The sequence below is a fragment of the Bubalus bubalis genome, chromosome 18 (assembly GCF_019923935.1).
Source record: "Bubalus bubalis isolate 160015118507 breed Murrah chromosome 18, NDDB_SH_1, whole genome shotgun sequence".
In the NCBI taxonomy this organism is placed as follows: Eukaryota; Metazoa; Chordata; class Mammalia; order Artiodactyla; family Bovidae; genus Bubalus; species Bubalus bubalis.
In genome coordinates, this window is record NC_059174.1 from 13,669,403 (window position 1) to 13,688,734 (window position 19,332).

Sequence of the window (19,332 nt, forward strand, 5' to 3'; positions counted from 1 at the left end):
CAAACGCTAACATCAGAAAGTGCCCAGCCTGCTTACTGGGCCGTTTCACCCAGTCGCTGGAAAGGAACTCTGCTCTAGAAAGTTGTTTATTCTCATTCCATTATCAACCAGCTGGCAGCTCCTGGCCACGGGGCTTCCAAAGCCTCAACAGGGCTTCAGGGGCAGCCCCACCCTGAAGAAAGTCACTCAGCCACAGACACAGAGCAAGTCCAGGTGAGCAGCCAGTGCCCCCTGGTGGCCAGTGGGGGTTGCTGCATCTGCCCATGCTGGTCCTCTCTTCTTCCAGGTGGCTTGGGGCTGGGGTCACTCGTACTGCAGGAGGGAGAAGAAGGGCACAGCCCCCAGCTTCTCCCTGCCCTTCAGTGAGGTCAGCTCCACCAGGCTTACACACTCCAGCACCTCAGCCTGCAGCTGGCCCAGCAGCTCACAGGCTGCGCACATGGTTCCTGGTGGGGGAAGAAAGGGACCATGGAGACAGCCCCTAGGAGACTAGAGCTGAAGCCTGTTCCCACCCGGACACCAGGCCCACTCTGCTGGGAAAGACCCTCACCACCAGTGGCAAGCAGGTCGTCCACAACCACCACCTTCTGCCCTGGTTTCAGGGCATCTCTCTGGATCTCCAGTTCAGCCTGCAAAGGAAAGTGGACATGTGACCTACAAGTGTCCCCAAAAAACGGCCTTGGTATACAGAGCTGGGGAACTAATAAGGGCCACCTCCTAGGCCCAGTTCTAACCCACCCTATCTCCTGGCTGTGTCAACCTGGCCTAGCTCCTCAGCCTCTCTGAGCTCCCATGTCCACTCCAACCAGTGGCTCCACTGGAGTCCATGGCTTTCCTTTTGGGAATGCACAGTCCACGGAGACACCCCCCAGCCTTCTCACCTTCCCGTATTCCAACGTATATGAGGCACACACGGTGGGGCCTGGCAGCTTCCCTCGCTTGCGGATGAGAATGCAGCCCAAGCCCAGCTCCTGGGCCAGGGATGGACCAAACAGGAAACCGCGTGAGTCTAGGCCTGTTGGCGAGACCTGGGGTGTTGGGGAAAGCTGTGTGCTACAGCAGCATTGCAGTCCCCGTAGTTAGGGCTGGACAGTGACACGTAACCATCGTGACCCAGGACACATGGCCTCGTGGGCTCCAGGTGAAAGGCTAACAACACCCATCCACTTCGGGGACGTTGACAGATTCCCCTATCACCCCAGGACTGCTGTGTGCTGGAGAGCAAGAGGTCAGGAGCTGGGCAGGGGCCACTCCATACAGCCGTGTAAATAGCCATGTGGCCTGAGGTAAGTCACCTGACCTCTCTCCAAAGTTAGCTGCTCACCACCGGCTGGCGGTACCTGAAATGCCCTTTGCAGATGGCTCAGCTTCTGCCCTAGGAACTTCAAGTCCAGAAGGAGAGGCTGTGACTGCACCGGCCACCTCAGGGATGGACTGAGCCCTTCTGGGGGAGCTCAGGGTCTCCTCCCCACCTGGGAGTTTTGGCTAGGGAGGGAGGCTTCTGGAGGAAAGACTCCACCTCTGCTAGCCGGAGCCCCTCCCAGTTCCAGGGCCCAGCAGTTGGCCCCTCAGGGTATTCAGGAATCAAGTGAGGGTTAGACTTGGGGCTCTCAAGGAGACACATGACCTGACAGGGTCTTCTCGGATCTGCTGCTGCTGCTGCTGTCACTTCAGTCGTGTCCGACTCTGTGACCCCATAGACGGCAGCCCACCAGGCTCCCCCGTCCCTGGGATCCTCCAGGCAAGAACACTGGAGTGGGTTGCCATTTCCTTCTCCAGTGAGTGAAAGTGAAAGTGAAGTTGCTCAATCATGTCCGACTCTTCCCAACCCCATAGACTGCAGCCTACCAGGCTCCTCCACCCATGGGTTGCCATTGCCTTCTCCCTCGGATCTTCTGGGTTTTCCTAAAACCCTCCACTGGGTACAAGGCCTGGCACAAGGCAGGCGCTCTATAGGCAGCAGTACAAGAACAAGCAAGCATGTTTGGCCCTGGGCAATCAGCCTGGGAGCCCCATCTGTCCAGGGCTGGGGCAGGAAACTGGGGTGCCAGTCCTCAGCCCGCCGCCGGCAGCCACTGAAGAAGCCGTTCCCAGGCTGAAGGGGCCTATTGCCCCACTTTGGATTGTTAAGTGGGCGTAGGGCAACGGGTCTGTTCTTACTTCATTGGGGGCGTCTGGCAGGTCCCCCCCTCGTCAAAGCCCTCCCCTAAGCAGAATGCGGCCGACCTCCGGAAGCCTGCCCTGCCCAGAGTAAAGGACCCTCGACACCGCGCCCTGGTGGCGGACACGCGCAGCCTCGGGGAGGGTCCGGGGACCCAGGGAACGCCCGCCGCTCCACTTGCCCGCGATGTAGTCGATCCTGCCGCCGTGGGCCTTTTTCAGGTGATTCGCCAGGAGGCTGATGGAGGCGCGGAAAGAGGTGGGGTCCTTCAGGACGGGCGAGATGTCCCTGGCATGCGAGGACAGGCCTGGTGACTGCCGGACCCACGCAGAGGCCACCGCGTCCCAACAGCCCTGGCCGCGCGGACCCGTCAGTCCCTCCCGCCGCCCGTTACCTGAACAGCACGCCCGGGATGGGGAAGTCGGGGAAACTGCGGATGCGCCGCGCCACGAGCTGCAGCTCAGGATCCGCCATCGCCACTTCCGCGCGTGTCGCGGGCACGAGGGGCCGGCTCGGCAGCTCCGCGCCTGCGCGGAGTGGGAGCGGAGCCCAGGGGGCGGGGCCGGACGCCAGGGGCGGGCTCAGCAGCTCGGCGCCGGCGCGGGAGAGGGGGCGGGGCGAGACCCCAAGGAGCGGGGCCACCTCCTCCCGCAGGAGGTACCGTATTTCATCGAGTCTTAAGTACGGTCGGTTTTAAGACGCTCGCTTGTTTCTGGTGCCCAGAACACAGGCGTCCCCGCCTCGAGGACGTTCGCGCAGGGCCCAGATGTGAGGCTGGGTTGATGAAGTACAGCGTTTACGCAGGCCCAACCAGAGTTTCGGGGAAATACTCGCCCAGTTTCGGCCGAGCCGAGAGTGCCCGCAGGTCTTCGGCACAGCTGTGGCCGGGACCCCAGGCCTTGGGTGGCGCGCACCGACCGGCCTTGCCCACTCTCCTTCCCTCCCAGCGGGTCTCGGCTGAGCTCCGGCAGCACCATACGAGGGGGCCTTCCCCCCAGGACCCCCGCCTCCCCCCCAGTCCCCGGTGCCTGAGGACTGGAGCAAGAAGGGGTTCGGAGCAGGGCCTGAAGAGGAGCAGTTCAGAAGACTCAGGGCTGAGAGAGGGGGCGAGCCAGAGGTGGAAGCCCAGGCATTTGGCCCATTCCAGCCCCAACCATGGCACCCAGGGGGCCACCTTCCCTAAATAGAATTTGTTTTTTAAAAAAGCTAAATGCCTGTTACTTTATTCTAAACCCGTTTTCTTCACCATTCCCCAAGTCTTAACAGTAGAGTTGGCAGGGCAGCCTGCAGAGCGGAAACCACACCATGGGAGTAGCCCACAGGCCCTTAGGGTGGGTCCCCTGGAAGCTATGCACAGGCTGGCTCAGGCTCATCTTCAAGCTTTGCCACCCTGGACTCCACAAAAGGAGGGCAGGCAGGGAACCTCTGAGGCACGGACAAACCCCAGTGTCTAAGATGTCTAAGGGAGGTGCTGGCATCAGCAGTCCCCACTGGACTAGGGAGGCTCTGGGTCAGAAAGGCCCTTGGCCACCCCCATCATGTTCACACCACACCCCTGCACCATGGGGGTGGGGTACACGGGGGAGGTGCTGGGGGAGGCCCTGTGCACAGCGCCAAGGGGCAACAGGATGGGAAGGCAGGCTCAACACCAGGACCACAGTCCTCGAGGGGCTGCATCTCAGCCTCTGGGTCCGGGGACAGAACTCAGGCCCTAGACGAGGCGGCCATGAGGTAGCTGGAGCAGGGTGGGAACACGAGGCGAGTAGCCTCCAGTTCAGGGGCTGCTGTAGGCCTCAGGCAGCAGTCAGGCGGGCCAGGACAGCTGGCGAGAGACTCCAGGGCTGGGCTTGGGCAAGTACCGCTGCTGGCTACAGGTGACGTCCGTCTGGCAGGCTGGCAGGGCAGAGGGAGTTGGTGCTCTTCTAGCCGAGGGCCCTGAGGCCAGAGCCTTCCTAGGCCGGGGCTTGGGCCTGGCCTGAACCCAGGCTGTCGCTAGTGGGGCCAGGAGCACTTCTCCGGGACAGACTCCGGGGGTGTCAGGCACTTCCCTAACTTTTCACAGCCTGGGGGCGCCCAGTTCTAGGTAATGAAAGTTCAGAAAGAGGACATGCAGTTACTCCAAGCACTTCCAGACTAGGTACTGTCCAGACTCATGCCCTGCCCAGGCCTGTGACCTGCCCCACCCCAATAGATGGATGCCACAGTGTGGAACCACCTGTCTCATCTCCACCTGGCCTGGAAGCTCTGCGCCTGAGGCTGGCACAGGAGACACTGCCCTGTGGCAACCCGGTATTAGCAGGGCCTGCTTGTCACTGAAGGGGACAGTCTGCTAACTGCCCAGCACCATGGCCTCTGCAGGCCCCCAGGTGGTGGTGGAGGGGGTGGGACAGACTCCTCCCTCCCCATAAGCTATGTAGGTGGTGGCCTTGGTGCCTCTGCAGGCTTGCCCAGCTGCACCTTTGTGCACAGACTTGCTTTGTGTGGCCATGATTTCCTGGCAACAGGACACTCACATCCCTGAGAAGGAGCCTTCGTGGCTTTGCTGGGTCCCCCGACACAGGAAGTGTGCCCTCCCCAGAGTCACTCCACCCACTTTCGCCCCCCTCAGACCTTGAGTCTGAATTGGAGCATCAGTGCCTGTGAGAACCACGGCTCAAGTCTCCCCTGCCCTGAACACCATCAGGTGGCCCTCTGGATGCACGGCCACCTGGCAGAGCCAGGTTTAGGAAAGGGAGCAGTTCCCAACCTTTGAGGCAGGGCAGAGAAAGGGATTGGGTGCACGCAAACGCAGATTCTGGGCCCAGCCTGTGCACCTGGGGGTCAGGGAGGGTGTCTGTTGAGGCCCTAGGGAGACGGGCTGCGAGTTGCTCTTGTCCTGAGAGCGGAGGACATGATCCAGAGTCTACACGCTGGTCCAGAGGAGCTGGGTGGACCAAAGCATGGAGGCTGGGGAGTGCTTTGCACACTGGCGCGCACATGTAGCTGCCCACATGTGTGTAAGCCGCTGAACCTCTTGTGGCAGTGCTCGCTTCAGAGTCTGAGCCCAACCCCCACTGTTCACTCACCTGGGAGCCGTGGCAGTTCCTGCCACGCCCAGGAGGTGATGGCAGTGCCCGTCAGGTTGGCCCCTCCCCATCTGCTGTACTGTCATTCTCTGAGCCACCTGGCGACCCAGCCCACAGGAGATGGTGTGCTGGGGTGGGGATAGCACCACATCCAAGACGACAAGACGGGTTTGGAGGGGGCACCGGGGGCTCTTCCCTGGGTGGAGGTCTCTCAGCCACGGGACCTGAGGGACCTCGGTGGTCCCAAGACGGGGCCCTTCTGCTCCATTGCTGAGTCCAGGGGCCAGAATGCCAGCCTGGTGTCCTTCTAAGGGACAGGGAGGCCCTGCTGGCCCCTGCCCTGAATCTTTCCCTGTGAGCCCTGGATGTGGACCACAGTGACCAGGCCACCCTCAAGGACAGCTGCCCCCGGTACTCCTCACCCCCAGGGAATACATCCAATGTCCTTTAGTTCTCGTCCCCGCTCCTCCACCCAGCTCAAGGCAGCAGCTCGGGCTGCACATCCATCCTCACAACTCCAGCAGGGTTTGGTGGGGGTGAGTGAGGAGCGGGGCTCACAGGCTGGCCGCACCCCAGGCCATCCACCCAGCCGGTCCACACCCACATCCCACACAGGTTTGGCTCATCTTGCTCCTGCAGAGAGGCCAAGAGACCCCCTGCCACTCCTGTGAGGTTGGAGCCAGAGCGTCAGGAGGGAAGCGGGGCTCATGTCTGAGGCAGACAGCTCAGCATGCACGCGGCCCTGAGCCGCCCCCACAGTCCACGTACAGACCACTCACCATGACTGCCCGGTTGCACACATTGAGCTGGGGCTGTCCGGGGACCAAGGCCTCCTGGTGCTGCTGGACAACCGGGGTGATCCGGCGAAGGGCGTCCAGGTACTCGATGCTGGCAACACTGCAGGCAAGCAGCACCAGGTCACGAGGTGGGGGAAGGGCAGAGCGAGCCTGGCAGCCCGCTCAGGTAGACCAGGGTGTGGGGAGACCGAGGGGACAGCCCTGCTCCAGGTGCCACCATATGGCAACCTGCCAGGAAGACAGGTTGGGGCTGTGGTCCCCCCTTGTCCTGCCTGCCCACCCTGAGGTGGGCACTCAGGGAACCGTCCAGCAAATGAGGGTTCAGGCAGAGCCAGGGGCCCAGGACAGTGGCTGCGACTCTTCAACCTGCTCCTCAGCTGGAAGCCCTGGAGCACTGCCCAGAACCGGGGGGCTCTTTCCTCTCTTGGGGTCCCTTTTAATCCTCTGGCCCAGGCTCCTTTTTCTTGGAGCAACTGGTCCTGGCGGATTGGACCGAGCCCACGTGGCTCCTGGGCCCTCAGCATCCTGCTCTGTTGGCTAAACTCGTCCCACCAGCTAGTCTCCCCAGGATCCTGTGTGACGGCATCGGGGGAGACGCCTGGGAGACCTCGTGCTCAGCCCTGCACACTTCCCAGACAGGTGGCAGCTCCAAGGGCTTCTTGCCCAGAGCTCTGTCCCCCAAGTCACCCCATGCAAGTCATGTGGTCTCCCCACCAGGGGAGCCTGGTATCCACGCTGGACCCTCTTCTTGGGCCAGTGACCCTGACAGTGATGGTGGGGTCTCCTGGGGGCACAGTGGCAGGTATGTTCCTTGGGACCTCGAATTTCAGGAGACACCATCTGGCCCGCTCACAGCCAGGGGCAAGGCTCGCTGCTGCTGCCGCCGCCGTCTAATAGACACTTGTATTGGAAGTCACGCATCTCCCTCTCTCTCTCACACACACACACACACACACACACACACACACGTCTGCCATCCAGGGTGGGTCAAACGATGTCTCTCCCACCCCACCTGGAGACCTGGAGGCCCATACTACTCATCTGTGAGGCGGGCTAAAGGCCTCGGGGCTGCCAGGGGTGGGATCATGTGCCCCACCTCTGCCATGGCCTGGCTGGAACAAACATCGGGAGCAACAAGCAGGTGCTGGGAGGTGACTCAGGGGAAAGCCCAGTAGATGGAAAACTATGGGGTGCAAGAGAGCAGGGCCAGTGACTCACTGGCCTTGACCTCTGGGTGGCCCCAGGGGGCAGTCAGACTGCCGGGGCCCTGTAGGCACAGGGCCTGTGGTCTGCTCTTGCCAGGTCTCAGCTCCACACTCACTCCCAGGCTGCCTCAGCCCGGTTGTAACCTCCAACCTCAGTCTCCCCACCTGTGCAAGCGTCCTGGGCCCCACAAGCCCCCGGCTCACCTGAGGGGGAACCTCTCTCCGGGGTCTCGGCCCAGGTGGAAGATGAGGGGCAGCTTCGTGTGCTCCTCCTGTGAGTGGGTGGTGACCCCTGAGACGTTCTGCCCGGGACAGAAATCAATGCCCTGAAATGAAAGGTGGGGGGGTGCAAGTGAATGTTCGATCTACGGGGCTCCTTGAGGCAGAGCAGGTCACAGGACGGCAGCAGCCGGTGAGCCCAGCAGGAACCGCAGACGGAGCCTTACCACACCCAGAGCTGCACCACCTGCCCTGAGCACCATCCCCTAGGGTTTCAGTACTTTTCTGTGGGGAGGGGTGAGTCTCTTTAAAATACTTTAGTCCACGTTCTAATTTCTAGAGCAAAGCTTCTCACACCCACCCTGTGAGCCTTGTAGTGATGAGGCACATGGCGACCAGCATTTGTCCAAGACCCCTTGGCTGGCTGAGGAGGAGGGACTACGGACCTGAAGCCAGAGGAAATACAGGTGATCCCGACGCCTGCCTTTAACAGGAGTTGGAGCATCTGCTCCACCAGGCTTAGGGTCCAGCCCTGCTCCATGCCCTCCGGGTGGCCTCTGCCCTTGGGTTCAGCCTTTGATGCTCGTGTGAGATGGGGTTCCTGTGCCAGCGAGGCCCCCAGGCTGGAAGATGCCCCCCGGGGCTCCCTGACTTAGTTCAGGGAACTGCCTGCTGCTATCCTGGGTGAGTCAGATGAGGCCAGGGCAACCCTCCGGAAGGACTGGACCCCAGGGCCCTATAAGCAGCTGGACAGAGGTCTCCAGCCATCATTGGACATCGTTTACAGGATCTGGAATGGAGCCCTGGCTGGGTACGTTAATCCTGACCAGGGCTGGGGACACAGTGGTGCTCCCTGCTCCTTCTGACAGGCGATCCTCCCAATACCCATGGGTCTCTCCTGGCCAGCCAGTCAGCAAGTATTCTGCTGTTCAGTAAAGCAGGAGCCGAGGAGCCTGGGAAATTCCATTGTCTGCACCAAGCTATAGACCCCAAAGTCCGTCTAAGCTGCTGAGGGCGGCGAGAATGGACACCCAGGTGGTTCCCAAGTGGGTGACTCTCTGACCTTCTGGGAGCAGCCCAGCTGGAGAACAAAAACGGATTTAATGGTGGGAGAAACAACTATGTTCAGTGTAAAAAAGCTGAGCAGTTAATGGAGAAGAATCTAAGTCTAGACAGAAGACACAAATTATAATTTGGATGCAAATCAAATAAGCTATTTAATTAAGAGCCCACTAATTAGCACTGGATTTTTTTCTTACGACTGCTCACGGGAGGGAGGCCTTGCCCCAGGGGCATTGTAGCTGAGCGCCACCACCGCAGCCCAGCCAGGCAGAGAGGGGTGCGGGGAGGCCCGCCCAGCACAGCGCTGGCTTCTGGAGGGCAGGGTGGAAGGAGGGAGAGAGGGAGCAGAGTTGTGCCCTTGAGCTGACCTTGTGGGTTTAGTCCATAAATGCAGAAGGTCACATGGACACACAGACCCTCCCTCCTGCCTCAACCCCTAGGCATCAGACACCCTACAAGGGGAGGTCATGGACTTGGTGGGGACAAGCATGGCACAGCCCTTCTCCCTCAGTCTGGCACCCAGTACCTGACCCAGGACACCCTCAGGTGGCTCCCGGGCCAGGGGCACGGAGCCCTCCCCAAGATGGCTCCATGGGGCTGAGACTTCTCACCTGTTTGAACTCCTCCCAGGAATTAGTCCAGGTCCAGAAGTGGGCCTTGTACTGGCCGAGCGTCACTGCCATCAGCGTGTTGCCACGGTAATAGAATATCGGCCTGTCGGGGGACCGGCAGGGTCAGGAGAAACGGTCCCTGGGCTTCAGGGGAGGTCCCCCAGCAGGCCCATGATCTTTGGTTCTGGGGAGGCTGGCAGCGGAGTGAGGGGGTGGTGCCTGGGCTTGGCAGGTGGCCTGGCAGGGAGGGCCATGATGGCCGGCACCCCCCAATCCCTAACCCTGCGGTAACAAGCTCTCGTGGCAGGTTTTAAGACAGAAAAAAGGGAGCAAGCTGTCCGCTCCCAGCTGTAAACCTGCTCCAGCTATGCTGTTCACACTTTAGAAACTGCACTTGTTCACAGCACCCAGGAGAACTGATTTTGTTTGAGCACAACAGTAGCTGGTCTTGAGCTGGAGAAAATGACTGGACAGCGCCCAGGAGGAGCTGGACATGAGCAGAGGGTGGTGAGGGACACCGCGGGAAGGAGCAAGGCCTCTTGGCCCCACCACGCATCTCACGCCCAAGTCCCCTGGATCTCACCTCCCTCTGAGCAAGGACATCTACCTATCTGTCAGGCGGCCCTGCAGCATGGCGGGGAGGAGATCCAGGCCATCGATGGCCCTGTCCCTGGGCGGCTCCAGGCCTGCGAGGGACAGGCTGGTGGTGAAGAGGTCCATGATGCTGCCCAGCTGGTGGCTCACCTGCAATGCACATGGTTCTGTGCTGCCCAGATGCGCACAGTGAGATGCACACATACACGCGTGCGCACACACACACACACACACACACACACACATATGCAGTTACATCCCACACGGAGAACAGAGGCAGTCCCTGACTGATGACACATACGTGTGTCCTGGTGAGCACAGGGAGAAGGCCAGGAGGGGACAGAGCCTTCTTGCCCCAGGATGACCACAGGCCTGGCATGAGGCCCGCTCTGACTCACCTGGCCGGCAGGGATGCGTCCGGGCCACCAGGCGATCGCAGGCTCCCGCATCCCACCTTCAAATGTGGTCTGCTTCCCGCACAGAAAGGGCCCGTTGCTGCCACCTGGGGAGACAGCTGCCCATCAGCCCATGTGCCTGAGTCCCCAAGGTCACACACGCCCTGCCGGGCACTCGACCTTGGGACATGACTGTCCGCCTGGCTCCCTGCCCTGCCCTTCAGAGGTGCTGAACCACCAAGGCCACCTTGGAGACAAAGGACCAACCCTGGGGTTCAGGCCTCAAGTTCAAGGTCGGAATGCCTGGAGATAGCTGTGACCTAGAGCTGTGGTTGTAAGGTTGTGCCCCTGTGGACAGCGACCACAGATGCACAGAGCATGTAGACCGTTGCTGAGACGTGAAATGTGAGACAGTTAGAACCCCAAGCCTGGCAGGTGCTGGACCCTTAAACGCCAGCGTGCACAAGCAGTTCCTGTGCGGGGGGCTCTAGGGGAGCAGACCCCATCTTTCTGACATGCCCCACTCTGAGCAGGCGGTCCTTGAATCTCTGGGCAGAGGGCAGTCAGCCCGGCTCTGGCTAACAGTGCCTGTGACAGAGGGAGGGTTCCTGCCCCCTGGGGACCCGGGGAACAGGGAGATGAATGCAGCAGCACAACGTTCAGCAGCGACCCAGTGGCTCATCCCTTCCCTGAAGCCCAAAGCCCACCTTGCTGGTCGGCACAGGGCCAGCAAGGGTCACTGGCCAGTGGCTGACGAGGGCTGTTCCTCGCGTTTCTCCAGCTGCAGGTGCGTACACGGGTCATCACCGTATTGTCCTCCCTCTCCTTCTCCTTCTCAACCAGTTGCTCTGGTCCTGTCACTGAACACCCCCGGGCCCCTGTCTGCCCAGGACTCACAGCTGCAGGGTGTCCCAGGACCTCCCCATGCAGGCCCAGCCCCGGAGGGTTTCCTGCTTTCTGGGGCCTTCCTTACAGAACTGAATGACTCAGGCCCTCCTGGGGCCCCCAGTGTTTTTAGAGACACGTCACCACAGGGGTGTGAAAGCCTTATGGGACTGTGAAAAGCCAGGTATAACCACCTCCCTCCACGATGTGGAAAAGCCTCAGACCTGAGCAGCCTGGAGGCCAGGGTTCCGAGCAGGCCTGCAGTGGGCCAGGAACTGAGGGGCCCCAAGTGGACCCCATCTGCTGGGTCACCTGCCTTGTCTGGGCGCAGAAATAAGGGCGGCACCATTGTCAGACGTGAAGAAAACAAAGGTGTTCTCTGCGATGCTCAGGTCCCGGAGGAGACGCAGGATCCTCCCAACGCTATCGTCCAGCTCACGGATGGCATCCCCATACCTGCGGGAAGGATGGGGCGATCAGTGGGGGCCAGTGGCATCAGGACCCAAGGGTGGTCGGAGCCTAACCTCAGGGATGGAGGGGAAGGGGCACAGGGGTCAGTCTCAGGTGGAATCGGGGTAGTGCCAAGCCCTCCGTCCACCCCCTGGAAGAGGCACAGATGCTTCATCACCCACAGCTGATGGTCACTCTGACTCTGCCCTGCAGGTGATCAGACATGGCTGACCACCCCCCCACCACTCCCGCCCCGGGGGTCCAGGTCTCTGGGGCAAAGGGCTCACCGCCCTCGCTGGCTGGTGCCCAGGAAAGGCTTGGAGGCGTAAATGGGCGCATGTGTAGCGTCGACAGCCCAGTAGAGAAAGAAGGGGCGGTGGGCTGCCTGCTGCCTCTGAATGAACTCCAGTGCCTCCTAAGGAGAAGGATGACGGTCATCCCCACCAGAGACCACCCCACTCCCTGGCCCGGAGCCCACCCAGCCCCATCATCCCCACCCGAGACCACCCCACTCCCCAGCCCGGAGCCCACCCAGCCCTGTCGTCCTGCCCAAGACCACACCCTCCCGGGCCCAGAGCCTGCACGGCACTGGCAGCCGTCACCTGCAGATAGATCTGGGTGAGGTTGGCTTCTCCGGTCTTCAGGTTAATTGGAAATTCTTCATAAAATCTGAAAACAGTACAGACCCAAACAAAGATCAGCCTTCACTGCAGGGAAGCCCCCTCCCTTATCTCCTGGAGGAAGTCAGAGCCTGGAAGGTCCCAGGTCCTGGGGGACCAGGTTGGGGTGGGGCTGAGGCTGCGCCCCTGCCCGGCGGACAGGCAGGACTGGGAGAGGAAGGGGTGGGTCCCCGGGGCTGTGGAGGGCACAGGGCCTTTCTCTGGGGTGCAGGGGGGTGGTGCTGGGTGAGCTACCCAGCTCTGTGGTGCACTGACATGTAATAAGCTCCAGCAAAATACAAATAATAAAAAGGAACAAAGAAAGGGAAGTTAACCCAAACCCTGCCCCGCAGCCGCCCGATGGTCAGAACAGGTGGTCCTGCAGCTGATGGCCCCTGGACAGTGGATTAGAATAAGGCTGACCATTTGGAACACAGCCCCCTGGCTGTTTCAGGGGTCGGGCCTGAACCCTAGAAGCCAAATAAAGTGTCTGGGGCTCTCAGCACATTTCCTGAGACTGTTAGAAGCCCCCTGAGGTGGGGTGCTTATCAGCCATGGCTCACAGGACAAGTCTGGGCGTGTGCAGGAGCTGGTGGAGTGGAGCCCAGGACTCAATACCTGCCGACCATCTCCTGATCCCGGTACACGGGAATGTTGGGCCTCGCCTTGTTGTCGTAAGGTCCAAAGTGACAGTTGGGGGATCCAAACCACTCATCAAATCCGTGCTTCAGGGGGTGGAACTGAGGTCGGTGGCCCAGGTGCCTGGAGACAGGAACCCAGGGCACTTCAGGGAGCTCCGCAGAGCAACCACCCTCGCCTTTGGAGAAAGGCTCAGGAGACGAGGTCCTGCCAGCCCAGGGCGCACTGAGTCTGGAGGCCACAGCACCTCCCACCTTGGCCACCCAGGAACAGCAGAGGGGAGCACACCCTGGGGCTGCCTGGACCAGGTCTGGTGATTGTGCTCAATGCCTGGGCAGGAGCCAGTGGAGACAACAAAAGAACATGGCGAGATGCCTGCAGGGTGACAGCCCAGCTATTTCCTGAGGCTGTGTTTGGACCCACCCCCTGGTCCCACCCAGGGGCCCCTTCCCACGTCAGGTCCTTCTGCCAGAGACTCTTGAGAAGGTATGGCTTAGGAAAGCAGCGTCCAGGCAAGGTGCCCCCACCCTGGGAAGTGGACAGGTCTCCTAGAGTCATGTCTGCAGGGTCGCTGGCACAGGCCAACCCCAGATGACCATGAGCTCGCCGCGCTGCTTGGTCACTTGGCCAGGATGGATGTGGCCAGGGCACCAGGGCAGGACAGGGCCAGAGCTGAGCTGGCCAGCAGCGGAGTCTGGGTGCCTATAGGCAAACCTCTCGATCCCCCACTGTGGGTCCTGACCCACTCTGCCTCTGAGGGACGGCTGCCAGCCTCTGCAGCCCTTGTGCGGAGCAGGGTAGGGGACACCGCACCAGCTCTGCCCTGAGCTCTCTTTAGAGGTGCTTCCTCTCTGGGCCGCAGCTACACAGCAGGGCTGGGCCTGAGTCCTTCAGCCCAAACAGCCTTCACGGAACAGAAACACCCATGAAGGTCCAGCTCGTGTGAAGCTGTTGATTCAAAGAGCTGGTCCCAGAGCAGCTGTGGGGTCAGCACTGTCTGCAGGTCTCAGAGCCCATCCTCATCCTGGCCAGGGCCATCCTGACCCCAGCCCGTCCACCTCCCTGAGTCCACGCTGGCTGCTTCTCTAGGCCCTGCCATGCCCTTTCCTGCCCCAGAGTCCGCCTGCCTCCAGAGCTCGTGGGGACAGGTTCCCCCTCCAGCTGGGGCAGCCCGGAGTCACGGACCATGAACAGAAGACCGCTGGACCAGGGTGGAGCTGCCAGGCTGGGCAGGGAGCACCAATCACAGGCACTTCCCCTCTGTGGGTACAGCCCTGGCGCGGCCCAGCCACTGTCTCCCCAGGCCTTCCCGTCTCTTCCGGAGCCATGCAGGCTTCTACAACCCTCGTGCCCTCTTCGGCTTTGCGCTGCAGCCACCACCCTCTCCCAGCTCATCAACTCAGCAGGACGGCTTCCGCCTGGTCTCAGGAGTGAGGAAGTGCTCCTGAAGCCTCCAGACTCCCCGACTCGCTGAGTCTCCTCTCCTGGCTTCTGCAGATCCCCCTGCCGCCATAACAACTGGGTGGGGCAGGGGCCCCCAAGAGGTGCAGATGAGGTGCTTGAGAAGGTGCGTGCCAGGGGGCTGAAGGGGAGAGGGTCTGAAGCACAGCCGCAGCAAAGGAGACACAATCAGGTCTGGAAAAGCAAGGGAGGCTTCCTGTAGGAAGACAGGCCTGGTCTCTGAGGGGTCCAACAATCAGGAGAGGGAAGAGAGGACATCCGACCTCTGCACCAACCTCCAGGGCCATGCATGGTGGTGTCCCCGGGGAGCAGGAGAGGAGACACCTCACAGCCCTCTAATCATCACCCCAATGACCCAATCACATGACCTTCCACCCCTGCCTGCTTCCTGGTTTCACCATGAGACAGAGCCTCCTGACGTGTCCTCCGTGATGGCATGTGTGTGCAATAATGGGGCTGCTTTGGTGGTGCTGTGCAGCCAACACCCCAGCCTCGTCATGGAGCTGGCTGGTGGGGTGTGGGACTCACCACTTGCCCACGATCTTGCTGGCATAGCCGGCTCCCTTCAGCAGTGCCGGCAGCAGGAGCTCCGAGTCCGGGATGCCCCCTACTATCTCCTGTGGAGTGTAGGCTGCAGAGCAACACAGCCCGTGAGCTGCGCGCAAGGGAGGCCACGCACCGTGAGGATCGAGGGGCAGAGCCCTGGTGGGGGTGGCATCGCCCGGGCACTTTTCGGGTCTTCCAGCTATACCTCACTGTCAGCACTGTTACCGGGGTGGGACGGGCAAATGTGCCCCCAAAGGGGGTCTGGACCTCAGGAGAGGGCCCACCCCGGGGTCTCTGGAACACACCCTCCTCCAAGGACCATGGGAAACCCCACCAGGTCAGGGAGCCCGCCCTGGAGCCTACCGTTCCTGGCGTGCCCATTGGTGGTATAGAAGCCGCTGCGGATGGGCAGACGTCCGGTGAGCAGAGCTGCCCTGGCTACACAGAAGGGACACAGCAGAAACATGTGTCACACGTCCAGCCTGAGGCTGGCCCTGCAGTGCCTGAGTCCCGGAAGCCCCTAGAGAGCCGGGTGGGCGCACAGCCTCCCGCCTCGTGCTCTCCAGCTCCTGGGACAGCCTGTGGGTCATGGCCAGCCCCACCAGGATTACTTCTCATCCTGAGATCAGAGATTCTCCTCACCTGTAGGGCCCCCACACCTCTGGCTGACAACCACTTCCCCAGCCCAGCGCCTTCCCTGAATGAGCCGCTGAACTCAGCTCCATGAATGAACAGCTGCTGCCAAGGTCCCCACAGGCTCCAAGCCCTTGGTGACCTCTGACAGCTCTGGTGGCCCTGTGTCCTCCAGGGGGTGGATCCTGGGAGCTCCCCAGCATCAGGGTTCGATGGACGCCTGGATGGATGCCCCTCCACACCCCTGCCCCGTCCCATGCCTGCCCCCTGTATCCCACCTCCGGTCTGCAGGTCCCCCCACCCCACCTCACTTCACTGCTGTCTCCCTGCTCCATGTGTGCCCCCGGCCCCCACGCCCCAGTGGCCTGAGCCAGCCCTGACTTACACGGGGAGCACAGGGGGTTGGCCGTGTAGAAGTTCGGGAAGAGCATCCCCTCCGCGGCCATCCGGTCCAAATTCGGGGTCTCTCTGGAAGGTTCTCCATACACCCCCAGGTCACCCCACCCCATCTGCAGGAAGGAGCATGTGGAGGTCGGGTGAGAACACAGCCGGAGCCGCTCCTGGTGCCCCAACTGCGGCCAGGACACAGTCTGCCGCTTCCCCGGTGCAGATGCCAGCCCATGTGCTCACAGGGCACCAGCATCAAGACTCCTCTGCCCTCCACACAGACATGGAGGCCGTCCTACTCCTCGGGGCAAACTCAGATTTGAAAACAGCGGTGAGGGCCCACAAAGCCAACCCAGTGAGGCCCCGAGACCTGTGGTCCCTCCTGAGCTTGCCACCCGGAGAACCAAGCCGGCCGGCACCCAGACACGGGGCAGATGTCCACAGCAGCAGGACTCCCGACAGCCCTAAGAAAATGCCCGAGTCCGTCACTGATCAACAGTGGACAGAATGTGGGCTGTCCACCTAGTACCGGGATGAACAGAGGCCCCCCTCAAGTTTCTTTCCATTCAGAACCTGTGAACGTAACTGTATCTGGAACACAGATGTATCAGCCTGCCTGCACCTGTGCAGAAGGCAACCGGACCCTGGCCCTGTGGTTCCCCTCCTGCCCTCCGCCTTGCTTTCCTTAGTGGGACATTCAGGGCTTCTGGGCAGTACAGGGGCCACACGTGGCTATGAGGAATGATCACGTGTGCGCGCATGTGTGTGTCCACGTCGACACACTTGGGAGGAGGCCCTGGAGATTCAGGACACTGTGGGGACCCAGAGCCGGTGTTTGTACAGCCCAGCCTCACACCTCCCAGGAGTCATGGGGGCCTCCTTAGTCCTGTTTTACGAGTAAAGAACAGAGACACACACGGTGCTAGGGTCCAGGTGGGCTAGAGAGAGCTCTGTGCCCCGGCCCACCAGCCACAGAGAATGGAGGTGAGCCAGAACCACTGAAAAAAGCTACTCAGCATCTTCTAAGAATTTCCATGAGCTGATGCCTACTGGGCCTGCGCTGGGTCTGAGGACCTGCTGAGGGGCACCCCCAGGCCTGATGACTGTAGGGGTGAGGCCGGGTGAGGACACAGCACTGTGGGGGGCCTGAAGCCTGTCTGGTCTGGAGAGCTGTGTTCCCCACTAATCCTCAAGTTGCTTTGAGTCTGTTTTCTAACATTCACTGACCAGGACAGAGGTCTCCCCAACTTCTCCGGGCTTCAGCTGCCAGAGTCACAGGAGGAGATGACACAGGAGAGGTGGGGGCACCAGGGTCTTTTGGCCTGCTGTTCCTGGTTCCTGGGGCCCACTCTGGGCACCCAGGTGGACAGTCCCCCGGTCAGCCCCCTTGAGTAAGATGTGCCCAGCATCGGTCCCCCTCCACCACTCAAAGAATGCAAGAGAGACCAGGAAGCCACCCGCTAGGCCTATCACCCAGCAGCCCCAGTAACAAGCAAAGAGAAACACTAGGTGTGGGCACAGGTTTTGTTTTGTTGCTTTAGCTGAGCAGGGCCTTAGTTGCTGTACATGGGACCGTCCATCTCTGTTGCAGAATTTGAACTCTTAAAAAAAAAAAAACTATTTATTTGGCTGTGCCAGGTCTTAATTGCCACACCCAGGATCTTCAATCTTCACTGTGGCATGTGAACTCTTAGTTGCGGCAAGTGGGATCTAGTTCTCTAACCAGAGATTGAGCCCCAGGCCTCCTGCATTGATAGTGCAGAATCTTAGCCACCGGACGACCAGGGAAGTTTCCAGGTTTTTTTTTTTAGCTCCATAAATCCAGGAAACGACCATCTCAACAAGCCTGCAGCGTCAGTCTTTCCTAATGAACCGTCACCTTGGGGAGAGGAGAGGCAGAAGTGGGAGAGGCTAAGGGCTCAGCTTGGTTCAGCCTCGATGATTTAAGTACTTAAACAGCCTTCCTGCCTGGGAGCCTCAGCTCTGAGAAGGCTGACCCTGACACAGCAAGCATTTCCAAGACCCACGTATTGGTTATGAAGCAAAGTTTCCTAACCAGCCATCAGACGGGCTCCCAAAGAGAGGAGCTTTGGGGCCCCTTCGGGAGCCAAGGTGTCTGAGCAGCTGTGACTGAACTGAAACACATTCTATCTCACCTCTGAGAGAAGCCTCTACATATTGGTGGCTCTGCGATCTTTTCTAGCTTATCTGAACACTGTTAGCTTTTTGTAATAAAGAATTAGGGATTCCCTGGTAGCTCAGCTGGTAAAGGATCCGCCTGCAGTGCAGGAGATCCTGGTTTGATGCCTGGGTTGGGAAGATCCACAGGAGAAGGGATAAGCTACCCATTCCAAAGAATTACTTTGATAATAAAAAATGTTGCATGAGATATATTTTACGTTTTTTTCTTATAGTAAATGTTTGAAATCTGAGGGTTTTACACACACAGAACCTTGCAATTCTGACAAGCCAGGAGCGTAGAGCAGCAATGTGAGGCTCGTGGCCTCAGTCCAAAGACTACTGGGAGTCTTTGCTGGCCTTTTGGGGGAACTTTGAGATATTTTTACTCGCAACTCTTCTGACACTAAATGTGTGTGGGAACCTCCATTTCACTCACCCAAAATACATTCCTGGCTTTCTTGGGAAGGAGGATGGGGACCAAGTCATAAAGAAGCTGGGAACAGCTCGGTTTATCCCCAGAGTTGGCTCACCAGAGTGACCAGGGTGACCTAGGGCCACACACATGCTCAACGGGGGACATTCCTCTGGTTCAGTTCTTTACCACCCCACAAAGACCTGACCTTTGGCCAGAAATCCCAGCAGAGGCAGAGCAGCCAGATCAAGGAACTCTGGTCCAGTAGGGCAAAGACAGCAGAAGGGACTTTCAGAGCAGGCAGGCCGGAGTCTCAGTCAGCTCTGCACTCTTTTTCTGCTACCAACGCCCGGAGAATTGGAGGGCAACAGGTGAGCAGAGGTCCTGGAGACCTGGTCCTCACGTGGCCAGCACCACAGTTGGTCTGGGCTGCCGCTCAGACCTTCCTGCACGGTGTGGGGCAGGGATGGGGCAGTGGAGGCACAGGGCAGAAAGGTCTTCTCCTGGTCCGGCCCGCAAACGCCCACCTCACTTCAGCTTCACTCAAGAGCCACGCTGCGGACGGCAGAACCAGGCATGACCCCCACACCGCTGGCCGCCCTTCCCCTGCCCCCGACCTCGCGCCGAGCGCAGCAGCCCTTCCCGGAGCCCGGCTCGCGCGGACACTCACGTCGTCCATGAGCAAGAGCAGGATGTTGGGGGGCTGAAGGGCGCGCACGACCCCCAGCTCCGCGGCGCTTAGGACCAGAAGCAGCCACCACCTGGTCGCCACAGCAACCGCCGCCATGGCAACCAGGCCAAGTGCCACGGACCCCGGAAGCTGCAGGAACCTGGCAGGCGAAGCGAGCTGTCCTTCCGGCCTGGCGATGGGGCGATGCCACGATGTCTGAGTGACAGGAGGGGCGGGGTCAAGGCTCTTACACTAGAAGGGGGAGGGGTAGGGCGGGGTCAGGCCCACTGAATACCAGAA

General features: G+C 60.4%; 2 protein-coding genes across 3 annotated transcripts; both read right to left on the minus strand.

Annotated features, from left to right (window-relative positions):
- Positions 1-68: 68 nt before the first annotated feature.
- APRT (adenine phosphoribosyltransferase) lies at positions 69-2,723 on the minus strand. Its single transcript, XM_006043149.3, has 5 exons — positions 2,556-2,723; positions 2,343-2,449; positions 882-1,015; positions 551-629; positions 69-446 (listed from the first exon to the last, which is right to left on the minus strand). The coding sequence occupies exons 1-5, from the start codon at positions 2,633-2,635 to the stop codon at positions 304-306; spliced, it is 543 nt and encodes a 180-aa protein (XP_006043211.1). The 5' UTR covers positions 2,636-2,723; the 3' UTR covers positions 69-303.
- A 645-nt stretch (positions 2,724-3,368) lies between these two features.
- On the minus strand, positions 3,369-19,259 carry GALNS (galactosamine (N-acetyl)-6-sulfatase). 2 transcript variants are annotated; one of them, XM_006043147.3, is made up of 14 exons: positions 19,033-19,259; positions 15,768-15,891; positions 15,113-15,187; positions 14,732-14,834; positions 12,722-12,865; positions 12,047-12,113; positions 11,732-11,859; positions 11,311-11,450; positions 10,113-10,216; positions 9,728-9,864; positions 9,121-9,223; positions 7,433-7,554; positions 6,006-6,123; positions 3,369-4,240 (listed from the first exon to the last, which is right to left on the minus strand). In XM_006043147.3, exons 1-14 carry the CDS (start codon positions 19,147-19,149, stop codon positions 4,154-4,156), a joined length of 1,569 nt encoding a protein of 522 aa, XP_006043209.2. In that variant the 5' UTR covers positions 19,150-19,259; the 3' UTR covers positions 3,369-4,153. The 2 variants fall into 2 exon arrangements, with proteins under 2 accessions (XP_006043209.2, XP_025124308.1); XM_025268523.2 differs by lacking the exons at positions 14,732-14,834; positions 19,033-19,259 and having other exon boundaries at positions 15,768-15,822.
- Positions 19,260-19,332: the final 73 nt, after the last annotated feature.